The sequence below is a fragment of the Amia ocellicauda genome, chromosome 13, assembly GCF_036373705.1.
Source record: "Amia ocellicauda isolate fAmiCal2 chromosome 13, fAmiCal2.hap1, whole genome shotgun sequence".
Classification (NCBI taxonomy): Eukaryota; Metazoa; Chordata; class Actinopteri; order Amiiformes; family Amiidae; genus Amia; species Amia ocellicauda.
The window spans coordinates 34,648,349-34,669,047 of record NC_089862.1 but is presented as its reverse complement, the minus strand read 5'-3'; the positions used below and the strand labels follow the sequence as shown (position 1 = coordinate 34,669,047).

The following is a 20,699-nucleotide window of genomic DNA, read 5'->3' as shown; positions in this document are numbered from 1 at the left end:
ATTTAGGGGGAAAATGTCAAATCATAAAGCCCGCATTCATTAGAGGACACGATTTGGAGGTGGGGAGGGGGGCTGGATGAGTACTATGACTCACAGCCTGGGCAAACCGCTCTTCACTTCGTCCTCAGCTATGCCGGGAGCGTATCTGTCTCTCTGACGCTCTGTGTTCTCTGGTCACCCGTCTCCCTCCGCTCACGGGTCGCCCCGACTCTCAGTCTAACACAGACATTCCCTGCCTGCATTGCTTTAAAGGGATGTGCAATACAGTAACAGTTTCAAATGCCACGCAAAAACATCCCAGTCCAGCTCCAGGGAGATGTTACAGGCTGGTGACGAATACCTCATCTTCCCTGAAGGTAAACGTTCGGGAGGCTGAGGGGAATTTTACCGTTCTGATGTTTGTATTGGGATGTGTAAGTAGCATTTTACTGGATGTGTGGCCAGATTTATGAACAATTCAAGCAGGTTTAATAGTCATACAGACAATGACAGTGAGTGTTATTCATCTGGATGACTTAAGACTAGAAAATAAGTATTTTGTATTGGTTTGTGGCTAAACCTGATCAAATCAATTATGCTCCCTCTCGTCACACGCGTAATTGGACACCTGTGTGCTTACAGATCTCGGTTTAGTTTGACTGCTCTGACTGACACAGTTATCCGCTTGGCAGGTGGGTCTGACAGGCCTCTGTGAGAGCGGACACGGTTCTCCTTTACACATCTGCCTTAAATATAAACACCGCAAAAGAAAATCGAGTTTATTATTCACTGATGAAGAAACAACGCTATGAATCTGATTACTGCTGATAACAACAACAACAAAACTGAATCAAAGTATCAGTTCAAAAGGCTCTTGTCCCGCAGTCGAAACACTAACCACTCAATCTTGTACAAATGATGCGTCCAGGTATTTTACTGGCAAAAGGATTCACTTCAGCACATAAACACGGAGCCTCGGCCTGCTGGAGGCCGGGTGACTGCTCTCCTAACAGCACCGACACAAATCTGGAGAATGCACTCTGGTACCGTCTACAGTCGTGTTGCGCTCAGAGCACACCAGATAATGCAGCAAAGACTCTTACATCACCACTAATTCTTACTAGTGCACGTCTGTTGTTGACTCCCATTTCGATTTTAATCCCACTAATGACCATTCTATTGCCTAAGGTTGTTTTTGTCATTAAAACCTCTGCAATATTTTCACTATTAGGAATGCTGTTCTGTTGATTATGAGACTGACTCCACTGAAGTAAACCGTGTGCCACCTCTATACTGTTTTTCACCCCTGACACCAAACTAAATCATTGTTTTCCGATTCTCTGTGACTCACACTCTGACTGCAAGCAAATGATGGCAGCTGTCCTGTTCAAAGCAACATGCAAGGCAAAACAGGCCATAAGTGTGCGTCCTGCTATAAACAGCTGACTCGAAGCAAAGGAACTGTGCTCACAAGCAGCCTCACTGTGTGAGCTTTTTGAAGCTGGCAGGAGTCATCTGCATCAATGACACTGGAGAGGGGAAATGCAGTGCAATCCCAAAGTACAGGGAATATCCTTGAAAATGCTACCTCACTTAATGTTCCTGTGCAGGACGGGCTTATGGAGTAAATCCACATCAGAATGCACTTTATTAGCAGTAGCAGATGCTGGATAGCGCTGGTTTGGTGCTGAGGCTGATCTCTCTCCTATGGAAATGTCATATGAAGGGTAGCCTCATCCGGCATGTTGTTTTTCCTATCCTGTTAGTAGTGACGACAGCCAATGAGATTACAGTATCTGCTCCATATCTCCTGATAATAATGCTTTTTTTTTCTCACGTTTTTTAAGTAAAATATTCCATAATTCAGACCAGTCGTTAATTACTCACAATCCCACTAAAATCACACATCATCGAGCACTATGGACGCGGTGGCTGCAGGGGAAGCAGCGGCCGTTTGCGGCTACACACAGCGGCTGCAGGAGCTCATCGGTCGGGTCCAGAGCGAAGTGCGTCCCGCTGAAGCGCAATGGAGGCAGCAGAGCTGGAGCGGCACATTCCCGAGCATCACAACTGCACAAAAGCCACATGTCCACATACAGACACATACATAAACACACACACATTTATAAATGCATACAATGTGTCAATGTAACGGCAGTGCGCTCGGATACATTGTGGCGGCGCGCCGGTACCTGAGTGGCCTTGTGGAACTGCTTCTTCAGGCCGGCCACGGACATGGCTGTGCTGGGCTGCGGTGTGTCCGGCGCGGTGTCCGGGGCTGCGGTGTGTCCGGCGCGGTGTCCGGGGCTGCGGTGTGTCCGGCGCGGTGTCCGGGGCTGCGGTGTGTCCGGCGCGGTGTCCGGGGCTGCGGTGTGTCCGGCGCGGCTCTGGGGCGACTGGCGCTGCGCGGGGGGTCGCGGAGACTCGGTGCGACACACGCCCGTGACGTCACTGGCCCGGACCCGCCCCTTAAAGGCGCAGACAGCGCGGATGAGAGGCAGGACTGCGGGAGATGCGGGGTTTGAAACGACACACGCATCTAGAGCCGCGCACTACTGCACACAATGCACGCAGCTCAGCTCGGTGTGTCCCTTCTGTCCGACTGCACAATCCAGCCTACAGACCTCAGTTCGCCTTCAGAGTCTCATAAGAACATAAGACAGTGTCCAATCGAGAGGAGGCCATTCGCCCCATCCTGCTCGTTTGGTGTCCATTAATAACTAAGTGATCAAGGATCCTATCCAGTCTGTTTTTGAATGTTCCCAAATTGTCTCTTCAGCCACATCGCTGGGGAGTTTGTTCAGATTGTGACGCCTCTCTGTGTGAAGAAGTGTCTCCTGTTTTCTGTCTTGAATGCCTTGAAGCCCAATTTCCATTTGTGTCCCGGGTGCGTGTGTCCCTGCTGATCTGGAAAAGCTCCTCTGGTTTGATGTGGTCGATGCCTTTCATGATGTTGAAGACTTGGATCAAGTCCCCATGTAGTCTCCTCTGTTCCAGGGTGAAAAGGTTCAGGTCCTCAGTCTCTCAGTAGGACTTTCCCTTCAGACCTGGAATAAGTCTGGTTGCTCTCCTCTGAACTGCCTCTAGAGCAGCGATATCTTTCTTGAAGTGTGGAGCCCAGAACTGTCCACAGTATCCAGATGAGCTCTAACTAGTGCATTGTACAGTCTGAACATCACTGCCCTTGTTCTCAATTCTACACTTTTAACAATATACCCTAACATCGTTTGCCTATTTTTATACGTGCAGTAATAATTGCTCTTACAAACACACCAAAATCGTCATCGACATGTGTTTGCTGCAATGTATTTAATGATGCATTAATAATGTGTAAAGTTGAAACTATAGTTCATTATATTTCTACTTTGTTCACATTACTATAAATTGTAAGTGAAAAGTATTCCTACCCTGCATGTGAAACAGTGCTATTGTTTGGTTTAATATATCATGTTCATTAAACTACACTTATTTATCAGTTATATATTTTCTGTGTCCACCGATTCAGCCCAGGAGAAACCAGAGAGTCCAGGTGGATGGACAGAGGAGTCGGGACAAGGGTGTGGGAAAACATTTGACTGACACGCAGGTGTAGTTGTAGTCATACCTGGTCCTGGAAGAGCCCCTGCCCTGCTGGCTTATGTTCCAACCGAGCTGTCAATTACTTAATTGAACCCTCAATTTAAGTTATAATCTGCTTCGATTTTACTTTTAAAATGTTGTGATCTAAAAAGTTGGTTCTTTAACTTTATACAATTTTACACTTAACTTAAAACCCCTACCGTTTAAAATCATTAAAAGGCTCTGATTTAGGACATTATTAGTTCAATTAATGGTTCAATTAAGCAATTGAGAGCTCGACTGGAAAAAAAATCAGCAGGGCAGGGGCTCCTCCAGGACAGGGTTGGGAAACACTGCTGTAGACAAACCCAGTCCAGTCAACAGGAAACTAGTTTTCTGTCCATCTCTACTTGTTTCTTTATATTTATTTTCTAAAAAAGTCAGAGCATGACAAATTACCTGTCCCATTCTTTTCCACCCAAGTAGTATACATTGATGGTTTTATTGGGAGTCCTCCCTGTTAGATCATCTTATCAAAGCTAGCAGGCGATCTAAAAAAAGAAAAGGAAAGAAAATCTGTAGTAGAAAAGCGCAGCGTCAGTTTCAGCACCATGGACAAGAGCAGGCTCTCAGCATTGGCTTTCAGCGTTCTTCACACAGAGAGGCGTCACAATCTGAACAAACTCCCCAGCGATGTGTCTGAAGAGACAATTTGGGAACATTCAGAAACACTGGATAGGATCCTTGATCACTTAGTTATTAATGGACACCAAACGAGCACGATGGGGTGAATGGCCTCCTCTCGATTGGACACTGTCTTATGTTCTGTCCCAACACACTTTTTTATGCCATATGGCACTTCTTGCTGCTGTATGATACGTTTTAGCCTGGTATGGCATGTTTCTTCTACTTTTTGGCTGCCCTGTACCACCATCTTTGCTAGGCTCATATTTACATTTTAAAGGGGTTATGATATAATGCCTAAATTAGACTCCATGGCTAGTTACACTGATCAAAAAGAAAAAAGAAGAAAAAGAAGAGGAGCATAGCTTCTGAACACATGATTGTCATAAACTTCTTCCAACGGGATTAGAAAGGGGATCTGTTTTTCTAGATTATATTTAAGATTGCCTGGCTTTCCTTTTCACCTTAATGGGGTCACATGAAGTCAACGAAAATTGAAAGAAGCAGCAGAAAAAGAAGAATCGCTCGGCAGCACAAGAATGTGGAGAGGATTAGCAGAACTTTATAGGGAAGGAGCAGTGTATCTAACGGGCATGTAATTATATTTTAAAACAACACAAGTTCTGTGGGAGGAGTTTTGAGTGCTATATGAAGTAAAGGACGGTTGATTACCCACACCAATGAGGGCTACAGGGGAGAAGCGTCATTCCTAAAGGTCCCCTCGCTTCTTCTAGATGGAGCACGACAGCGTTCACATGTTTTCACTCCTCTGTGTTTTCTTAAAGTGCTTTGTGTTTGTTGGGGGGAAGACGTTGCGCTGCAGTGCGGTTTTGTGTTGAACACGATCCGGTCATGAAACCCTGAATCACTGAGGCGTCTGATCTCTGAAGCTTTCCATTTTGACGGTGTAGACTTATTTAAGACACAGGGCCTTTGTTCCTGTGCAGTTTGTGAGCGTGTGTTGAGAGTTATTGGTTCTTGTAATACGGGGATCAGTGTGTGACTGACAGCTGGTGAATGGCAGGAGATACCAGAGGCTTTGTGGCTATTATACTACTACACTACTACTACTACTAAAAATAACAACAACAAACATGTATTATTGTGTTTCTTCTTCTACAGACAACAAGGGAACTTTGCAAAGACCAAAGAGCTCTCCAGAGTTCTCCAAAAACACAATCTTGTTATGCTCTGTTCTATTACTACAGATTTATTTTAGCTTATGGAAAGAAAGTGAACAAGGCCTGCGGTTACATCCCTGTATGCATTCCCCCTCGTTTAACCCCTGTAATAACAGGAGCAGCTGCCGTCCACGCCGGCTGTGTTGTCAGCCTCAGAAATGGCAGCACTGGTTGTGTAGTGGGATGACAGATCTCACAGGGAGAAGCTCGACAGCATCAAATTTCACTTCACAGGTTGTGTGGGCGCCTTGATAATATGCTGAGAAATGTTCCAGTTTGTTTTATTTTTTGTGTCTGTTTAATGTCTCTGTAATGTTTGATTTGAATGCAGGTTTCTGTTCATAAAAAGTGACCAGAACTGTGCCACGATATAAAACACAATGTCTGCAATCCTTATATAGTATAGTAACACCCCACATTTGAAATTAAAAGGAAAATAATATATCAGGAACTGGCTAATCCTTGGAGACAGACATTGTTCATTATTGGCCCTGATAATCTTGCTACTTTGGAAATATGATCCTGAATAGATTTAGAAAAGTACCAAACTAAAATAGCATACGTTCAGTGAGGAAATGCAGTACGCTGAAAACACGCTGCCAAGTCTTATCAAGTGCAGTCTAGGAATAATTAGGGAGTCTATTAATCTGCCCAAGAACTAGTGAAGGTTTAAGAGAAGCTTTTAAAATTAGAAAACCACCAGATTTTAATACGTGTCATTTTCATTTATAATTCTTATTAGCAGATCTTCTTTAATCACCTTGCATGTTCTATGTATAGTTCCTGACTCAGTGCAGTTTGATGGACAATGATGATTTCTGCCGCCTGAAGTGGAAACACATGTAAAACGTCAAACCTTCCCAATAGATCAAAGACCAGAACGACGTAAAAACAGTTTAAAGACGGGACACCTCATAGCATAATCTTCCCATTACTACATGGGGACCAAGTCTTCAAAATCATGAAAGGCATGGACCACATCAAACCAGAGGAGCTTTTCCAGATCAGCAGGGACACACGCACCCGGGGACACAAATGGAAATTGGGCTTCAAGGCATTCAAGACAGAAAACAGGAGACACTTCTTCACACAGAGAGGCGTCACAATCTGAACAAACTCCCCAGCGATGTGGCTGAAGAGACAATTTGGGAACATTCACAAACAGACTGGATAGGATCCTTGATCACTTAGTTATTAATGGACACCAAACGAGCACGATGGGGCGAATGGGCTCCTCTCGATTGGACACTTTATGTTCTTATAATAAAAACAATAATATCTGCCTATTCAATGCTATGTTTCTCTTTTTTCTTTGGATTTGGTTACATAAAGCCTCTTTACTATATTTCACCATCTTTCCCCTTTTTAGAATACACTGTACTCCCTCTAGGCAGCACACTGAAGATGTTATGGCTGATCTTATCAAGGCCTCAGAGACATTCAGGGCGAGTTTGAATCCCACTAAATGTATCTCAGGGAATATAATCGAGCAAGGAAATGGGAACACACACCCATAGCGGTACATTTCGTTGATTAAAACAAATATTATTTAAGAGAGAGAAAGAAACGGCTGGAGACAGAGAAACAGACAGATGAAGGGTTTCTAAAATCCCAAATGGAAGATGGAGACGTTTGTGGGTGAGAGAGGACTCTCGCTGTGCTGCAGGTCTCTGAAGCCGGGGCTGATGCGCTCTGTGCTGCATTGCAGGGTCACCTCGAGGAATTCACCTGCCAGAAACCCCTGCAGCGCACAGAGGTGGTCCGGGGACTGCGCAGGAGCCGCTGCACAAGCACAACTCTGCTCTCTGCTGTGCATGAGTGTTGATATCGAAATGAATCGTCAGGATCTGAGGAGACTTGGAAATGTAATGTGTACAAATAAACGCTTTACAAATCAATTAGGGTAACCGTCTCACTGTCCAGTGTAATACTGTGGCAAATATGACTACAGTATCTGTTTTTGTAGGGTTGTTCGCATGCTTTTGGTTATTTTACCATCTAACAAAATTTCCCTGTAAAACTACCAGCCAGTAATGCATTCAATGGCAGGATCCTCTCATTCCACACTTTACTTGAACACGGCTCTCTCTACCACACCTTCATAAGAGCTACACGATGTGATATAACTGCAGTGTTCGATTAAAAGAGGGACAAATTGTGTCCCCAGGCATTACACAATGGCAGTCCGGGTATTGTGTTTCAGATGCTTTTGCAGTTCTGTGTTAGATTGCTTATCCAAATCCTAAATGCCATTTAAGAGGGGAGACTTGTGCCACAACCTCTCCCCAGCTGTAACACTGGACATGTTTGTCTCTAATATTAATATAGTTTTATATAAATGGATGTGAAAATTAGGAGATATTATTATTATTTTCTCAGGCACTACAGGCCCCCACATATATTTCAGACATGTAGAAACATTTCTCTGTATAATTATTTGATCAATGCATACTACCAGTGCCCCATTATGGCTCTGGAAATGACACAAAGAAGCATGAATACATACATAGGCCCCCCGACAAACATATATATATAGAGATATAATCACCAATACACCGACATAAACACACAGACATAATGCAGACGATAAACACATGAATGTAACTGGTAAGAATGATATTGGATTGGCAATAACACAATGAAATGTCTGCAGGCGCACATCTCTATCTTCTAATATGGCGCAGACAGGGGGTTTATAAATACTTTATAAGAGAGGCACAATGACGTCATCAAAGGGCCCTGTCCATCACCAAGTCGCTGCTGCCCCCGTGTGGCGAGAGAGAAGAGCACCGAGTCGCTCAGAGCCATACATCACTGATCACACCATCAGAGCGGCTGTTTCACTGAGTTTCACATCAAACTCCAGCTCACTATCTTCTAACATCATCATCATCATCATCACTCACTGTCAATAATAATTAATTATCATCACCATCCACTTAAATGCATCTAATTGCCGTGTGCGGAAGGATTTCTCGGTCAAGAGGTCAGAAACGCAAACGAACCGTCTCCGCAGATATCTGACTGTATTTAAACTCATGTGTAACTGGGACCAGTGTAAATAAATGGCACATGCCTTTAATACTGGTTATTCATAATGTTTGGATTGAGCCCCATCTTGTGGTGAAACAGTGAATAGATAGACATCAGCAAAAAACTTCAGTCTAAGAAAAACATCGAGGTGAACAAATTCAGTGTAATTTAAATGATCTGGCATCAAGATGGCCCATAGTAATTGTCAGTAATTTTACTTTTGATGCATGTTTGGCAATTGGTTTTATTTGACTGTGTTGATTTGAATAATAAAAGTGATTCACTGAAGATAAAAAAACAATCCTAGTTTAGTGAATTTTCTTTACAACTTTATGTTTAAATACAGTTGCTTATTAGCTATAGGACAAAATGTGTCATTGAAGTCCCCATCATCAACGATGCACAGATTAATACAGCTGACAATAACTGACTGTGTACTGTGCTTATAATTGATTATAAACTACAAAAAAGTAGTAGAAGTCAAATGCACATTTACAAAGTTCCCCACAATATGCAGGATTTGAGAGTGAACTAAGATCTCCTGCAGGGCTTCTTGTGTAGTGAATGGTGCTGATCCAGCGGTTTCTTTAGAAAGTGGCAGTTCAGCTCCCGTCTGGAAACACAACCGGACAGTGGAACGACCCTCAGACAGCGAGTCACTGTCTGTTCAATCATGCGTTCCTTCATTAGGCATCAGGAAAGATGTCCCTTAAACGCAGACCAAGGGATTCTTGCAAGACGAAGCATATATGCAGAGAAAGCTGGTATCATATAAGCAAAGCTTACACCCAGGCGTAAAGCACACGATTGTGTTTCAAATGTAGCGTCCGTTTCTTTTTCCACATTAAAATCTTGCATTGTGCCAAACAAACAAGAGCATCCCTTCACAATTAAAGACCAGATGTAGGAAGATTGATGACACTGAACGGCCTGGACATGGAGATGAATATCATTTATAGTGCAAGAGCAGATATTGACGCATTTCGAGATCAAATCTTTTCAGTTTCTTTATGTGTTTTTATTTGTATTATTCCTGGTCACACACATAGACACGCACTTTGCTCAATTGCAAGAAACATTTATCTGGTCAATGCAACACGTTCTTCATGTTTTCCTCATTTCCCCGACTACACAAAATGTCCCCTTATTGTCCAACACAACAGATGCCGCATAATCCTGGTGTTTCAGTTCTGTGATGAGGAACCACGAAGACAGGAAACCAAGCACTTCATCTTCCGCCTAATTCCAGTATCCTTTGAAGGAACCGAAAGCTGTTTTCAAACGTCTGTCTTTTTTTAACGCAGCGAGGCAGAACGGTGAGGTCAGCGACACAAACACACACCTGAGCTGCCAGCTCTGACTCCCAGGTCGATCCTCGGTTTGTAAAAACAGCCCCCGATCATCTGGAACACGGTGCGGCTCTCCTGTCTCTTTAAGACGGGATGGGAGGCTATCTATTGGGGGTTTCTCAGGTATCAGGACTCACAACAGGAGCCCGGCTCTCCGGATGCTGACGATGTGTCAACAGAGGCGCCAGAGGTCATCTGTCACAAAAGTGCTTACAGCTTTTAAAAGGGCCTGGTCATCTGTCACAGTTTCATTAATGGGATGCCAGCCGCCTCCCTCACAATCGCACATCCACTCAAACATGCAAATGTACCTGCCGCTTTAATTGGTCCCACAGATACTTTCCGGCGCTTGGCTTTGTTTGTGGGGCGCCGCGTGTTTGTCCTGAGGTCTGGATCGCGATTGTGTTTGCAGTAAATGTTATGCTAACAAAAGCCCTTTGTTGTTCACTCATTATCTCGCCACGGAGAGGGATGAATATTTTACCAGCATTACCTAAGGTGTGCTACTTTTTCAGGGGGTAATTTGACTAACATTGTACTGAGGCTGCGGGCAGGATAACGAGGGAAGTTGGAACTAGAAGGGCAGGTGTGTTAGAATTGTGTCATAATGTCCAATATAATAAAACACACATAATAACTTCTAAACCAGTGTCCCAACACATTGCTCCAAAGCAAACTCCAGCGTAAAACTAGTTTCAATAACACTAATTACACATCTCCAAACCAACAGACGAACCTTCAAAAACGTCCCTCAACAATCCCGTCTTTCACACAGGACTCAAAGCCACCAAACACATCGGCTCTCCTGAAGGCCTCAAAATACAACACATGCGAAGAACAGGTCCACTTTAAAACGTCCGGGTCGGGAGACAACAGAGAAGGAAGAATCCATCTGGGATGCACTGATACCAGGACCACGATGTGAGCTGAGGTATGGAGTGACCCGTTCTTATGTCTAGGAGCAAAGATTCTCTCTAAGATCCACAGACCCTCCCGTCCAAAACGTCAGGTCCAGTTGGACAGATCCGCACCTCGTAAGCAGAGTTTTAATTAACGCCTAACTTTTACTGTGAAGCGGTTTTAATGCCCCCCTGACGGGACAGAAGCGCTTGTTTTATTGGCCGCCCCTCTCTCCTGCAGCGTCAGCAGCCGGCGCTTCCTGTAAGAAGCCCTTTAGCTCGGTGTTAACAGTAAAAGCTTTATTTAATGGGCTTGATTTATATAGCGAATAGTGAACTGTGGCAATTCTGGATTGAGATTGGATCACACAGACTTCCTGTTTTACTCCTCTAATCTAATCATTCAACGCGCACCAGTCGGAGGGTCAGATGTACGGTATCAGGAAGCCGTGCTAATTCACACTCAGGTGCTGTGGGTAATTTCCTTCCTGTTTGTAGAAATCTTTATCGTCCACAGACATGGAGTGGAGAACAGAACCCTAACTTTCAAGTACGTTTCACCCTATTTCTATCACCCCTCTCCTGCACTGCGGCCCAGCAGAAAGCGAAGGAGCTGCAAAACTGAAGTCTACAAGGTCAAACCACCAGACACTGTTTGTGAAGGTCTTCTCCTCTCCATGCATGGTATTGTGCTGCATACATATCATACACGTAAAGGCAGCTCGTTTCGTTACGGCGAAGGCCCTCTACACTGTCACCCTCTCTCCGTGGGACGACGGGGCGCTTGTCTCTACCTGCCATGTCGACTCCTGCGACAGTCCCTTGATCATCTCATTGATCACGACGAGCTTCAATGACATAATTAAGAGCCGGAGGGGGAAGCGCCGGGCAGGGGGCAGTCTCGGCTCGGCTGCAGACTTTCTTCACTTCAGGAACACGGTACACCACTGCTGTTAGAGCTAATGAAGGCAGGAAGAGTTCGCAGCACAATCCCTTTCTGGGCGACTCGAGGTATGAAACGGTTCAACCAGAAACACCAGAACAACACCTTCCACTTTCCCAGCTAATTTCACTCGGTAAAGGATGCCGTGACTCCCGGTATGTGCCGTGGAGTTTTGGACAAAAGTGTACAGCCAGTTTCCATGGACTGCTATATGGGGAATGAGGGCCGTGTGCTTCTCCCCTACAAAAACACAGTCTTCACGATCACCTTTTTTTAGCTCCTAACTTGACCTGACTTGGAGGGTTGAAGGTCATTTGTTACGTTTAAAGGCAGAGACCTTCATATAGCTTAGATTACAGCCTAAATAAAACACCATTTCAAAAGAAAAAGCTTTGAGAATTCCCGTCTGAGTTCAGTGGAGAAAAAACACGTCCGTGATCTGAAACTCAATGAAAAAAAGTATATATTCAGAAGCACAAGGGGAAGAAAAAGAGAAAAAGTTCAGTGGGTTCAAAAAGTGGCTTCAACTTTCCCATTTAAAGGTGAATATCTAGTCATAGATAATGCAGATGCTGAAAAAGGTAACACACATAACGAGAAATACTGGGCGTGTATTTTACCTGGGAGTAACACACACACCTGTTTTCTTTACTTTTAAAGTTTTCTCCTCAAAGCCCAGCGCTGCCCCCAACCTCATCAACGTCAGCCCCTCCGCTGACATCCCTCTTTGTTTTCCCATAATTAACACAAAGGCTTTCGTTAATTGCGCGCAGATCCAAGGGTGGACCTCTCCCCGTCTCCCAGCCGCCGCTTCCCTTTGTACTCGTCCGTCTGGATTTGCGACGTATCTAGCACAAGGGTGCGCGGTGGGGGCCCTGCATCGATCGCGGCGCCCGTCACCTCCTGACCTCCCCCCCCCCCCCCCCGGACGACGCGGCAGAAGCCCTGGAAACTGGGACAGGTGGATAAAGAAAAACGACGCTGCGGCGTACTTCGCGTCTGCAGGAAGAAAGGAGAGAGGAAGAGAGGGAGCAAAAACAACTTTGCATTTGTAACTACTGATCAAAGTAATTCTCCAATGAGACTTTTTTTAATGAGATTGTTGGGAGAGAGAGAGAGAGAGAGAGAGAGAGAGAGAGAGAGAGAGAGAGAAAAAGTAGATTAGACTCATTCCCCATTCCTATAGAGGATGTGGAATTATATTTGGTATCACCACGGATTTGAAGTGTTCGTTCTGTATCTTTTAACATCTTCACTGTAAAGCCGTGTAAGACCAGGTTAATTAAACCTCGGGGAACGGCCACATTTGAATATGTCACACCAATAGCGAGGCGTCGGAGGGATGGCGCGGGGCAAACATGTTGACTATGCGCTCTGCCACGCGTCAGAAAAAACTGAAAACGACAATCCCTGCCCGTTGCATAACTACACAACCCCCTCCTCCATCCCTCCCTGTGTGCAATCATTCTCTGAGTTATTAATGTTTGTCATTAGGAGCATTATGCTTTAGGACAGTGACTCGAAACTGCAAATTTAAATGGGACAAATATTGACAATAGCGCGCTCCTGGGGATTCCGAGAAGAAAAGATGCAAACTATGTTAATTAATGGTAATTAACCACCAGGGCTTCCTTATCCTGGATCCTAGATAAATTGGTCCCTGTGTTGCCGGAGACACAGTCCTGTGCTAATCCTTTATTATAAAAAGATAAAGGAAAACGACATCATTAGCATAAATTTGATGAGATAAAAAGTTGAATTATTCTTGTTAATTCCTGAACGGATAATTGTACATAAGGTTATTAAAAAAAAAGAGAGGGGGGGAGAAAAAGAGAAAGAAACAAAGAAAAAAGGAGAAAAGAATGCATTTGAACGAAAGACTAAATATGGTCTCTTAAAATATATCCACTCCCAGTCGCCGTCAGGCCTGAGATCGCTGAAGGCCACGTGTTATTTAATTATGGTCAAACAACCGCAATGACAGTCTCCAATATTGGTCCTGATGTCCATTCATTGCCTCCTCTGAATATTTGATGCAACATTATGCCTTTAAAGAAACATCTTTAACCAGCAATGACTTTGCTTTTCCCTGGACGGAAAGAGACACCAGTCATCACTTTCTACCAGATACAGAAAGGACCAAGTAAATTAAACAAGTTTCTCTCTCTACAATCTGAGAGCTGTGTGCGTCAATCGAAGAGGTCTGCCTGGTGAATAAATGCCGATTCAGAGTACGCAATTACGGGGATTTTTGTTTGTCTTTCCAGATTCATGGGGAGATTAAGCTGCTGGATCTTTGTGTTGAATCCTGCAGCAGATAAAGTCACCTCAACTACATTCACTGCGCTTCCTAAATAGTCATGACAATGCGACTGAAGGATTGTAATATTTTAAGCCGTGTTTTGAGCAAATCATCGTGGTAAAAAAACATCAGACGCCACAATAAAAAGTAGCAAAAACAATCAATGCCTATCGACAAATAAGTAAACGAACGAAACTGTAAGAAACAGAAGTTGGGGGCAAGGAAGGAACAGTCTAGCAAACCATCTGAGGAAAAGAGCAGCAACGACTCTCTCTCTCTAGCAATTGTTAATTTATGACCAAACAAATGTTAAATTTAGCAGTGACTATGTAAAGACGGTCATTAAAATACAGAACTTTTTCCTGTTGTAACGCAAAGTTCAGGGTCTGAAGAGGAACCGATTCCAACGCAGTAACAGATGCAACCGCAGCTCCGGCAAGCTATGGGGAAATGCAAAGCAGATGGGATGTTACATAAGATACCCTTCTGATATGGTAAATACTTTATAGTGTGTCCAAATATAAACGAGATATTAAACAATCTCCGGCGGCTTATTATAGAATACGAATGCATTCACAACAATGGCTGATGCGCGCCACACAACTCTACACAATCGCTGAGGGAAAACTGGGGCCTGCTCACACACACAAGCCACAGACCTATTGCCTCGAGTGTTGCGACTTCATCGCGCGTCTAACATATTTAAGGCGTATTACATGAGACCGAATCTGTACAAGTACCAGAATTTGTCTTGGGTACACACACCTTGGATATTTGTGCAGCTGCCACTCTGAGCTTTATTTATTTATTATATACTTTTTCCCTAATCAAACAGATTTATTCCAATCCTTCTCCTTTGATTCCCAGATTTTGAAAAGCCAATTATTATTATTCAAGCCCACTCAGCACTGCAACCTCCCCCCCACTCCACGATAAACCTGGGAGGGATGCAGGACGAGATACACGGATCCCAAAAACCCATTCGTTATGAAGCAACCTGCCTCTTTTACCTTTTAAGTTTGATTTGATAGGCAACTACCATTATAACAACCTTATAACATTTAACATCGGTCAATTACGAAGCGCTGCGTTCAGAAAATGATGCGGAACCACAGAAGTGAGTTATTCTGCACATTCACCCAACACTGGAAACAAAACAAAACAGCCTGTTTGATGTTGCTCTGAAGCTTGCTCAAGGTCTCTTCAGATTGTGACATGTCTGCCCAGTCAGCTGCTTTGCTAAAGGAATGTCTTACACCGGTGCCTGACTCACCAATCCAAACCATGCACTTCACCAGTCCTAGTAATTAAAATTTTTAATTGACGTACACAATCCTCGTCTTGCCTTTTCTCCCCCCGAGGAGTTTAAGTGCAGGCCGGGAGTTGGGGAAGCTAAACCCTAGGGCCAGAACCCAGGAGGTTTCCACAGGTATCTTTCAATTAAACACGAAACTAGAGCTGTAATAACGATGGTATTTGGCCCGTTAAATACATACCTTTCATATTGAATTGAGGGCTAGGTCCACTGTTGTCTCTCTTCATAGGGGGTCCATTGGGGTCTTCTGCAAAAGACTGAACAAAGTAATAGGAACCTACGAATCACAGCGAAGGCAGTGGATTTGACAGCATATATAATTTAAACTGGTTCACATTTAAAAAAAGTGATAACTGTGCAACTAAAGAAAATACAAATTCAGATTTTAAAGCACCTTTTATTTCACATCTGTATCAAATCAAATTAATCGGGCAACACAGCGGCCAGTCGTGGAGTGCAGTTGGGATTGACGGGGCGCTTCACACAGAGATAAGGACACACTCAATAAGAACCAGCTTCTTAAAATCAATACACTTACTGCTTTGACCTCCACACACACACAGCTTATTCAATCACACACAGCGAACCGCTCGCCCAATTAGGGTGGCCGCTGGACCGCGGGCTGCCGTCGAGGTCACCTGCTCCAAGCCGGCCGGTGAGCTGCAGTCAGGGCTCTCGGCTGTATGACGTGCAGGAGACAGTTCCTATTGGCCGGTTTCAGCTGTCGTGTTGTGTGATCTGAGCTGCACTCAGTCCTGATGGACTGGCGACAGATTTCAGACACGTCCCCCAGGGGTATGACGTTCCTCGGTGGATTCAGGCCTAGGCATCCCCAGCTTTTTGCGAGAACGTCATAAAAACATTGGCCCGCATACAGACAGGGTAACTAACAATGACTTAATGAATTCTTACGCTCCTAACTCTCACACCCTGACCTGGACAGGATGCGAATCGAACGTTCGCAGGATGAAGTGTGCCGTCACGCCTACAGCGCAGAGATTCCGGCGCTGGGACGGAGGCGACATCAGCTCCCCAGGTCGGCTCACGGCGCTGTCAGATGTGTCAGTGTGCCTGCGGAGAAGGGCTGTGAACACGTATCCCCGGGTCTGCATCGCACCTGTCACGCTTCTCTGCAGCAACAAAGGAAGTCACAGGCTTTGTGTTCATTCCCAGCGGCTGCACTGTGCCATTTAGGAAGATCCAGTGTGAATCCGCTAATGTATGTTGTACATTTGTATTAAGAAACTTCGACAGGCACTAATTTCTTCACCCAAACAGGAATAGGCAATTTCTTTCCTACCCCACTCCGCACGGCAAACAGCGTTGGCCTCAGTGCAGCTCTGAGACGCTCCACCGGGTCAGTGCATCATTTTACTTCAAAATCTAAGACCATAGAGCACAAATGACACGTATAGGGCAGCTACTAATACAGCGCTAGGACAGATGCAGTGAACAGGAAACGTCTCTGATTAAAACACAAGACTGTACAAGGTTAATCACAATTATCATTAAGAGAGAAGAAAATGTGAGAGTGCAAACAAACAAACAAACAAACAAACAAACGGACACTCCGTGCGAATTAGTGTAAAGTTGCTTTATTACCCGAGGTTCACAATGTGAGAGTGAGACAGAAAAGGCTCGCAGATGCACTGCACACATACTGACGAAACGAGTCCGAAGGATTCTGCAGAGAGCGGTTTCAAAGGACAGAGACATTAATTTAGAGGATGTCAACCCGTTTAAGCAACCGGTCATAATTAGGACGCAGGGCTTCCTCACAGATTCCACACGGAAAGCCCCCACGTGCGAGAGAACGATTCCTGGCACAGTAAACACGTCAAGAGGATGACAGTTTTTAGTGGAACACAAAGCAGCCCGCAGTCAGGCTTTTTCGCTGACTTCTCTTCTCAGCGCTGCCAGTTCTTCTGTCAGCACTTTCCTCTCCTTCATCTTTGCTAGCATGGCTTCCATTAAATGTGTAGCAAAGGGGATCTGCAAAGAGAAACAAAGCAATCAAAAGCGATGTTATTTTTTTGACGTGTGGCTACTCTTCAGAAAGGGTTGTTTCTAAGATGCGGTTTACAACCCGAAACGGAAGAGAGATCTCGGTATTAAGGGCACCTGCAAAGCTAAAGCCAATCACGCGGGTTTGCGCTTCACCTCGGAGATCAACAGCCGACAGAGGCATCGGAAGCCCTATTGTTTACCGGGGCACGAGAAGAAAGAACCTCATTAAGTTCTGACTGATTGGCCAACTTGAATATTTTATAAAGTCTCTTCAAAGTAAAACAATTACTGTAATTGTTTCTCTGGCACCCTATTAAATTCGATATGCAAATTGTAAAGGCATAATAAAAAGCTAACATGACAGACGATCAAAAACAAGTGCTCAGACGGAGAGCAGACAAGATGTTTTCTTTATAGAATTACAAGGCCTGGTTATTACCGTGATAAGAGACGCGGGTGACATCACTTTACAGTTAACATACACTGATAACATGAACGGCTACACTGAGGCTGATGTTGAACACAACTCCGCAGTATTGACAACGCGATTGCGGGTTTCGTTCTTGTACTTCGCACTGCATGGCATTTAGATCAAACATCCGGGGATTTCGGGATAATAAAGCCCAGGGGCAGAGCCGGGGGTGGGGCCCTGCTGAAATCTGATTGGCCCCCCGAATGCCCCACCCCAGAGTCACTCCAAAAATGTTGTATATTTCATAGTCAGTTTCCCGTTCTGGACAATGGGGTACGTTAGTTTATTTACGCACAGTTTATCACTGTTGTCTATTGTGTTAATGTCAATTTTAAAATAATTTCTTCACTGGCAAATGGTAACAAATATGGCGGTACATTTTTGCTGGATTTTAATTAATTGACCAGCTTTTCCTTGTAATTTGCATCAAACTTAGCTTACAAACTGAGATTTTAAAAGCCATTTTGTAAAAAAATCTGCCCGGGGGCCCACTTATGGCCAACCCATTTCCAAAATCCTACAATTGGTAAGGCCCCACAAAGGAGCAATCCATCCCAGACCTGGCAGAACAATAAGCACCTAACACGTCAGTCTTGGATGGACCTGGCAGAACAACTGACCTGTAAACGGACCCGGGGACACAAATGGAAATTGGGCTTCAAGGCATTCAAGACAGAAAACAGGAGACACTTCTTCACACAGAGAGGCGTCACAATCTGAACAAACTCCCCAGCGATGTGGCTGAAGAGACAATTTGGGATCATTCAAAAACAGACTGGATAGGATCCTTGATCACTTAGTTATTAATGGACACCAAACGAGCACGATGGGGCCAATGGCCTCCTCTCAACTGGACACTGTCTTATGTTCTTAAATAAGGACTCACGGCTCTAGACAGGAACAGTATTTGGGGAAAAAAAATCACACACCCAAACAACAACGACACTGACCTGCTCTCTCCCGCTTATTTTACTCTGCTTCTGCCCCCCAATACACAGCACAATGACATTATGGTAATCAGTGTGACGGATCAATGGCATACAGAATAGATATTCCAATAATACTCCTTTGTTCACCACACAAAGATTTTACTTCCTAATTCTACACAATCGAATAAACACACTATACTGATGGTGGCGCTGGTGTCATCGTGGTGCCATGTGTCTTGTAGAACATGTCTTTAGGAAGCTTTGTTCCACTCCATTGCTTAATTAGTGGGTGTGAACAATTAAATCAATTAAGTACGCATTCAAAAGAAGAAAGGGATCATGGGAAATGGCAACAGGGTTTAGAAGTCCCTGTGAACCCAGTGAATTAAAGACGTGACAAACTTTTCACTGTGATACGATTCAGTGTTGTTCCACGCACCTCATTTTGCTGGGCAAAGAGGATGTCGCACTACAGAAATCAGGCCATAATCTCAATCAGAAAGCGGGTTTTGCACTTTTCCCCCCACGGCTAGAATTCCTTTTTCAATTTCCACCAGCAGAACAGAGGGCAGTGAATTGTAAATTATTATAAAAGCAACATTTCTGCAGTTATTCAGGTTCATCCTAACAGAAAGTGTAATCTGAACTGTTAAAACACACTGTTAAAGCTGGTAATATGCTTAAAATGAAATGCCACACACAATTGGATGTGACACAAGAGGCGCTAGTAAACTCAAAAGCTCCAGAAAAAAACAAGCCGAGGAGACAAGAAATATGAATGATTTGATGGCAGTCCCACTCCCTTTTGACACCTGGTCCAGCTAAAACCCCAGTCCCTCATAGTTTAGAGTCGTGAAGGCCCAGGAGAGACTAAGTGGGACTGGATTTTGACACTTTTCAGAATATATTTTCATAATGCCTGATGATTCTGTATGACATTTGCCTGTCTGGTTAAAAAGGTGTAAGTTTTTTCTCCGTTAAACTGCGTTTCCAAAGAAGAACAGGACGGCCTGAATACGATGGCGCACTGCTACACCGAGCAGAGACACTCCATTAAGATAATGTGTGTGTCCCCAGCCCTCCCCTCTGAATAAAAAGCCTGGGCCACTGCAATAATTACGCCCTACATCATCAAAAATGCAACAAAGTGAAGAGCTGACAAGAGGGCAAGATAACCATCTTATCGACTGCTTCATGGATTACTGATCGTGTTAATGATGTAATTTGCAATAGGAGCATGACTGTCATTCATCTTCAATGAGCTGATCGATACGAGAGGTTACACTTATCTTCGGGGCATTTCCCGTGCAGCAACACAGCCCCGCTGCTCCGAATCACACCTAGGAGACCCTGCTTATGTGTGCTAGTCCAAGCGGAAACACAGTGGCATGTCTGCTCCGCGTCTCGTTCATTAAAGGAGCAACGCGCTCGCTGGGATTTCTGTGCTGCGCCTCTGAGGAGGGCGCCGTGTGTAACACAGTGCCTCTCCTGCATACATCAGAATACAGCAAAAACATTAATAAACATATATATTCCACCTCATTAAATAGGTCGTAAAATGGCACCGAAATGTGCAAGAATTTGGGTTTACGCAAACCACCAATAAAAGGTTTCGTTCAGAGACGCACTGCGCCTGGTGGCAGCTGTAGTTTGAACCATTGCTCTGTTTTAAACACACAGGTGACTCTCTGTGAAATGTTTTCTTGTTTTGTGAACAATGTGTGTGAACGGCATGATCACAATGATGTAAAGATTCATACGCAGCAAAAGATGAAGAATGTCTATTTGTGAACAAGAAGGGAGAGCATGTTTCATTTTATTTTAAAATTTATTTCAAGTTAATTTCAAATTAAATTACTATACAAAACATTTCTTAGGTTCTCGCCATTTCTATTTTTGCTGAATTAAATCTTCATTTTTCTGAAGATGCAGTCTTCCGTTCCACTTTTACAACAACTTCTTATACCGGCCTATAGAGACTTTTTGAAAATAATTGTTCATGCTTTTCTGCAGAAGAGAACGTGAAAACAAACTATTGTCGTATAAAC

General features: G+C 44.1%; 2 protein-coding genes across 4 annotated transcripts in view; both read right to left on the bottom strand.

The window, feature by feature from the left end:
- Positions 1-2,400, bottom strand: part of sh3gl2a (SH3 domain containing GRB2 like 2a, endophilin A1) — a 54,495-nt gene extending 52,095 nt beyond the window's left edge. Inside the window, exon 1 of one of the 2 annotated variants that reach the window (XM_066720710.1) lies at positions 2,172-2,400. In XM_066720710.1, coding sequence (XP_066576807.1) covers positions 2,172-2,216 — 45 coding nt within the window. In that variant the 5' untranslated portion in view covers positions 2,217-2,400. The remainder of the gene's footprint in view (positions 1-2,171) is intronic. The other variant, XM_066720711.1, reaches the window with a different exon arrangement.
- A 14,422-nt stretch (positions 2,401-16,822) lies between these two features.
- The window catches only part of cntln (centlein, centrosomal protein), a 106,204-nt gene continuing 102,327 nt past the window's right edge, over positions 16,823-20,699 (bottom strand). For both annotated transcript variants that reach the window (XM_066720709.1, XM_066720708.1), the window contains one exon: positions 16,823-17,235. In XM_066720709.1, the coding sequence (XP_066576806.1) occupies positions 17,214-17,235 (22 nt within the window). In that variant the 3' untranslated portion in view covers positions 16,823-17,213. The remainder of the gene's footprint in view (positions 17,236-20,699) is intronic.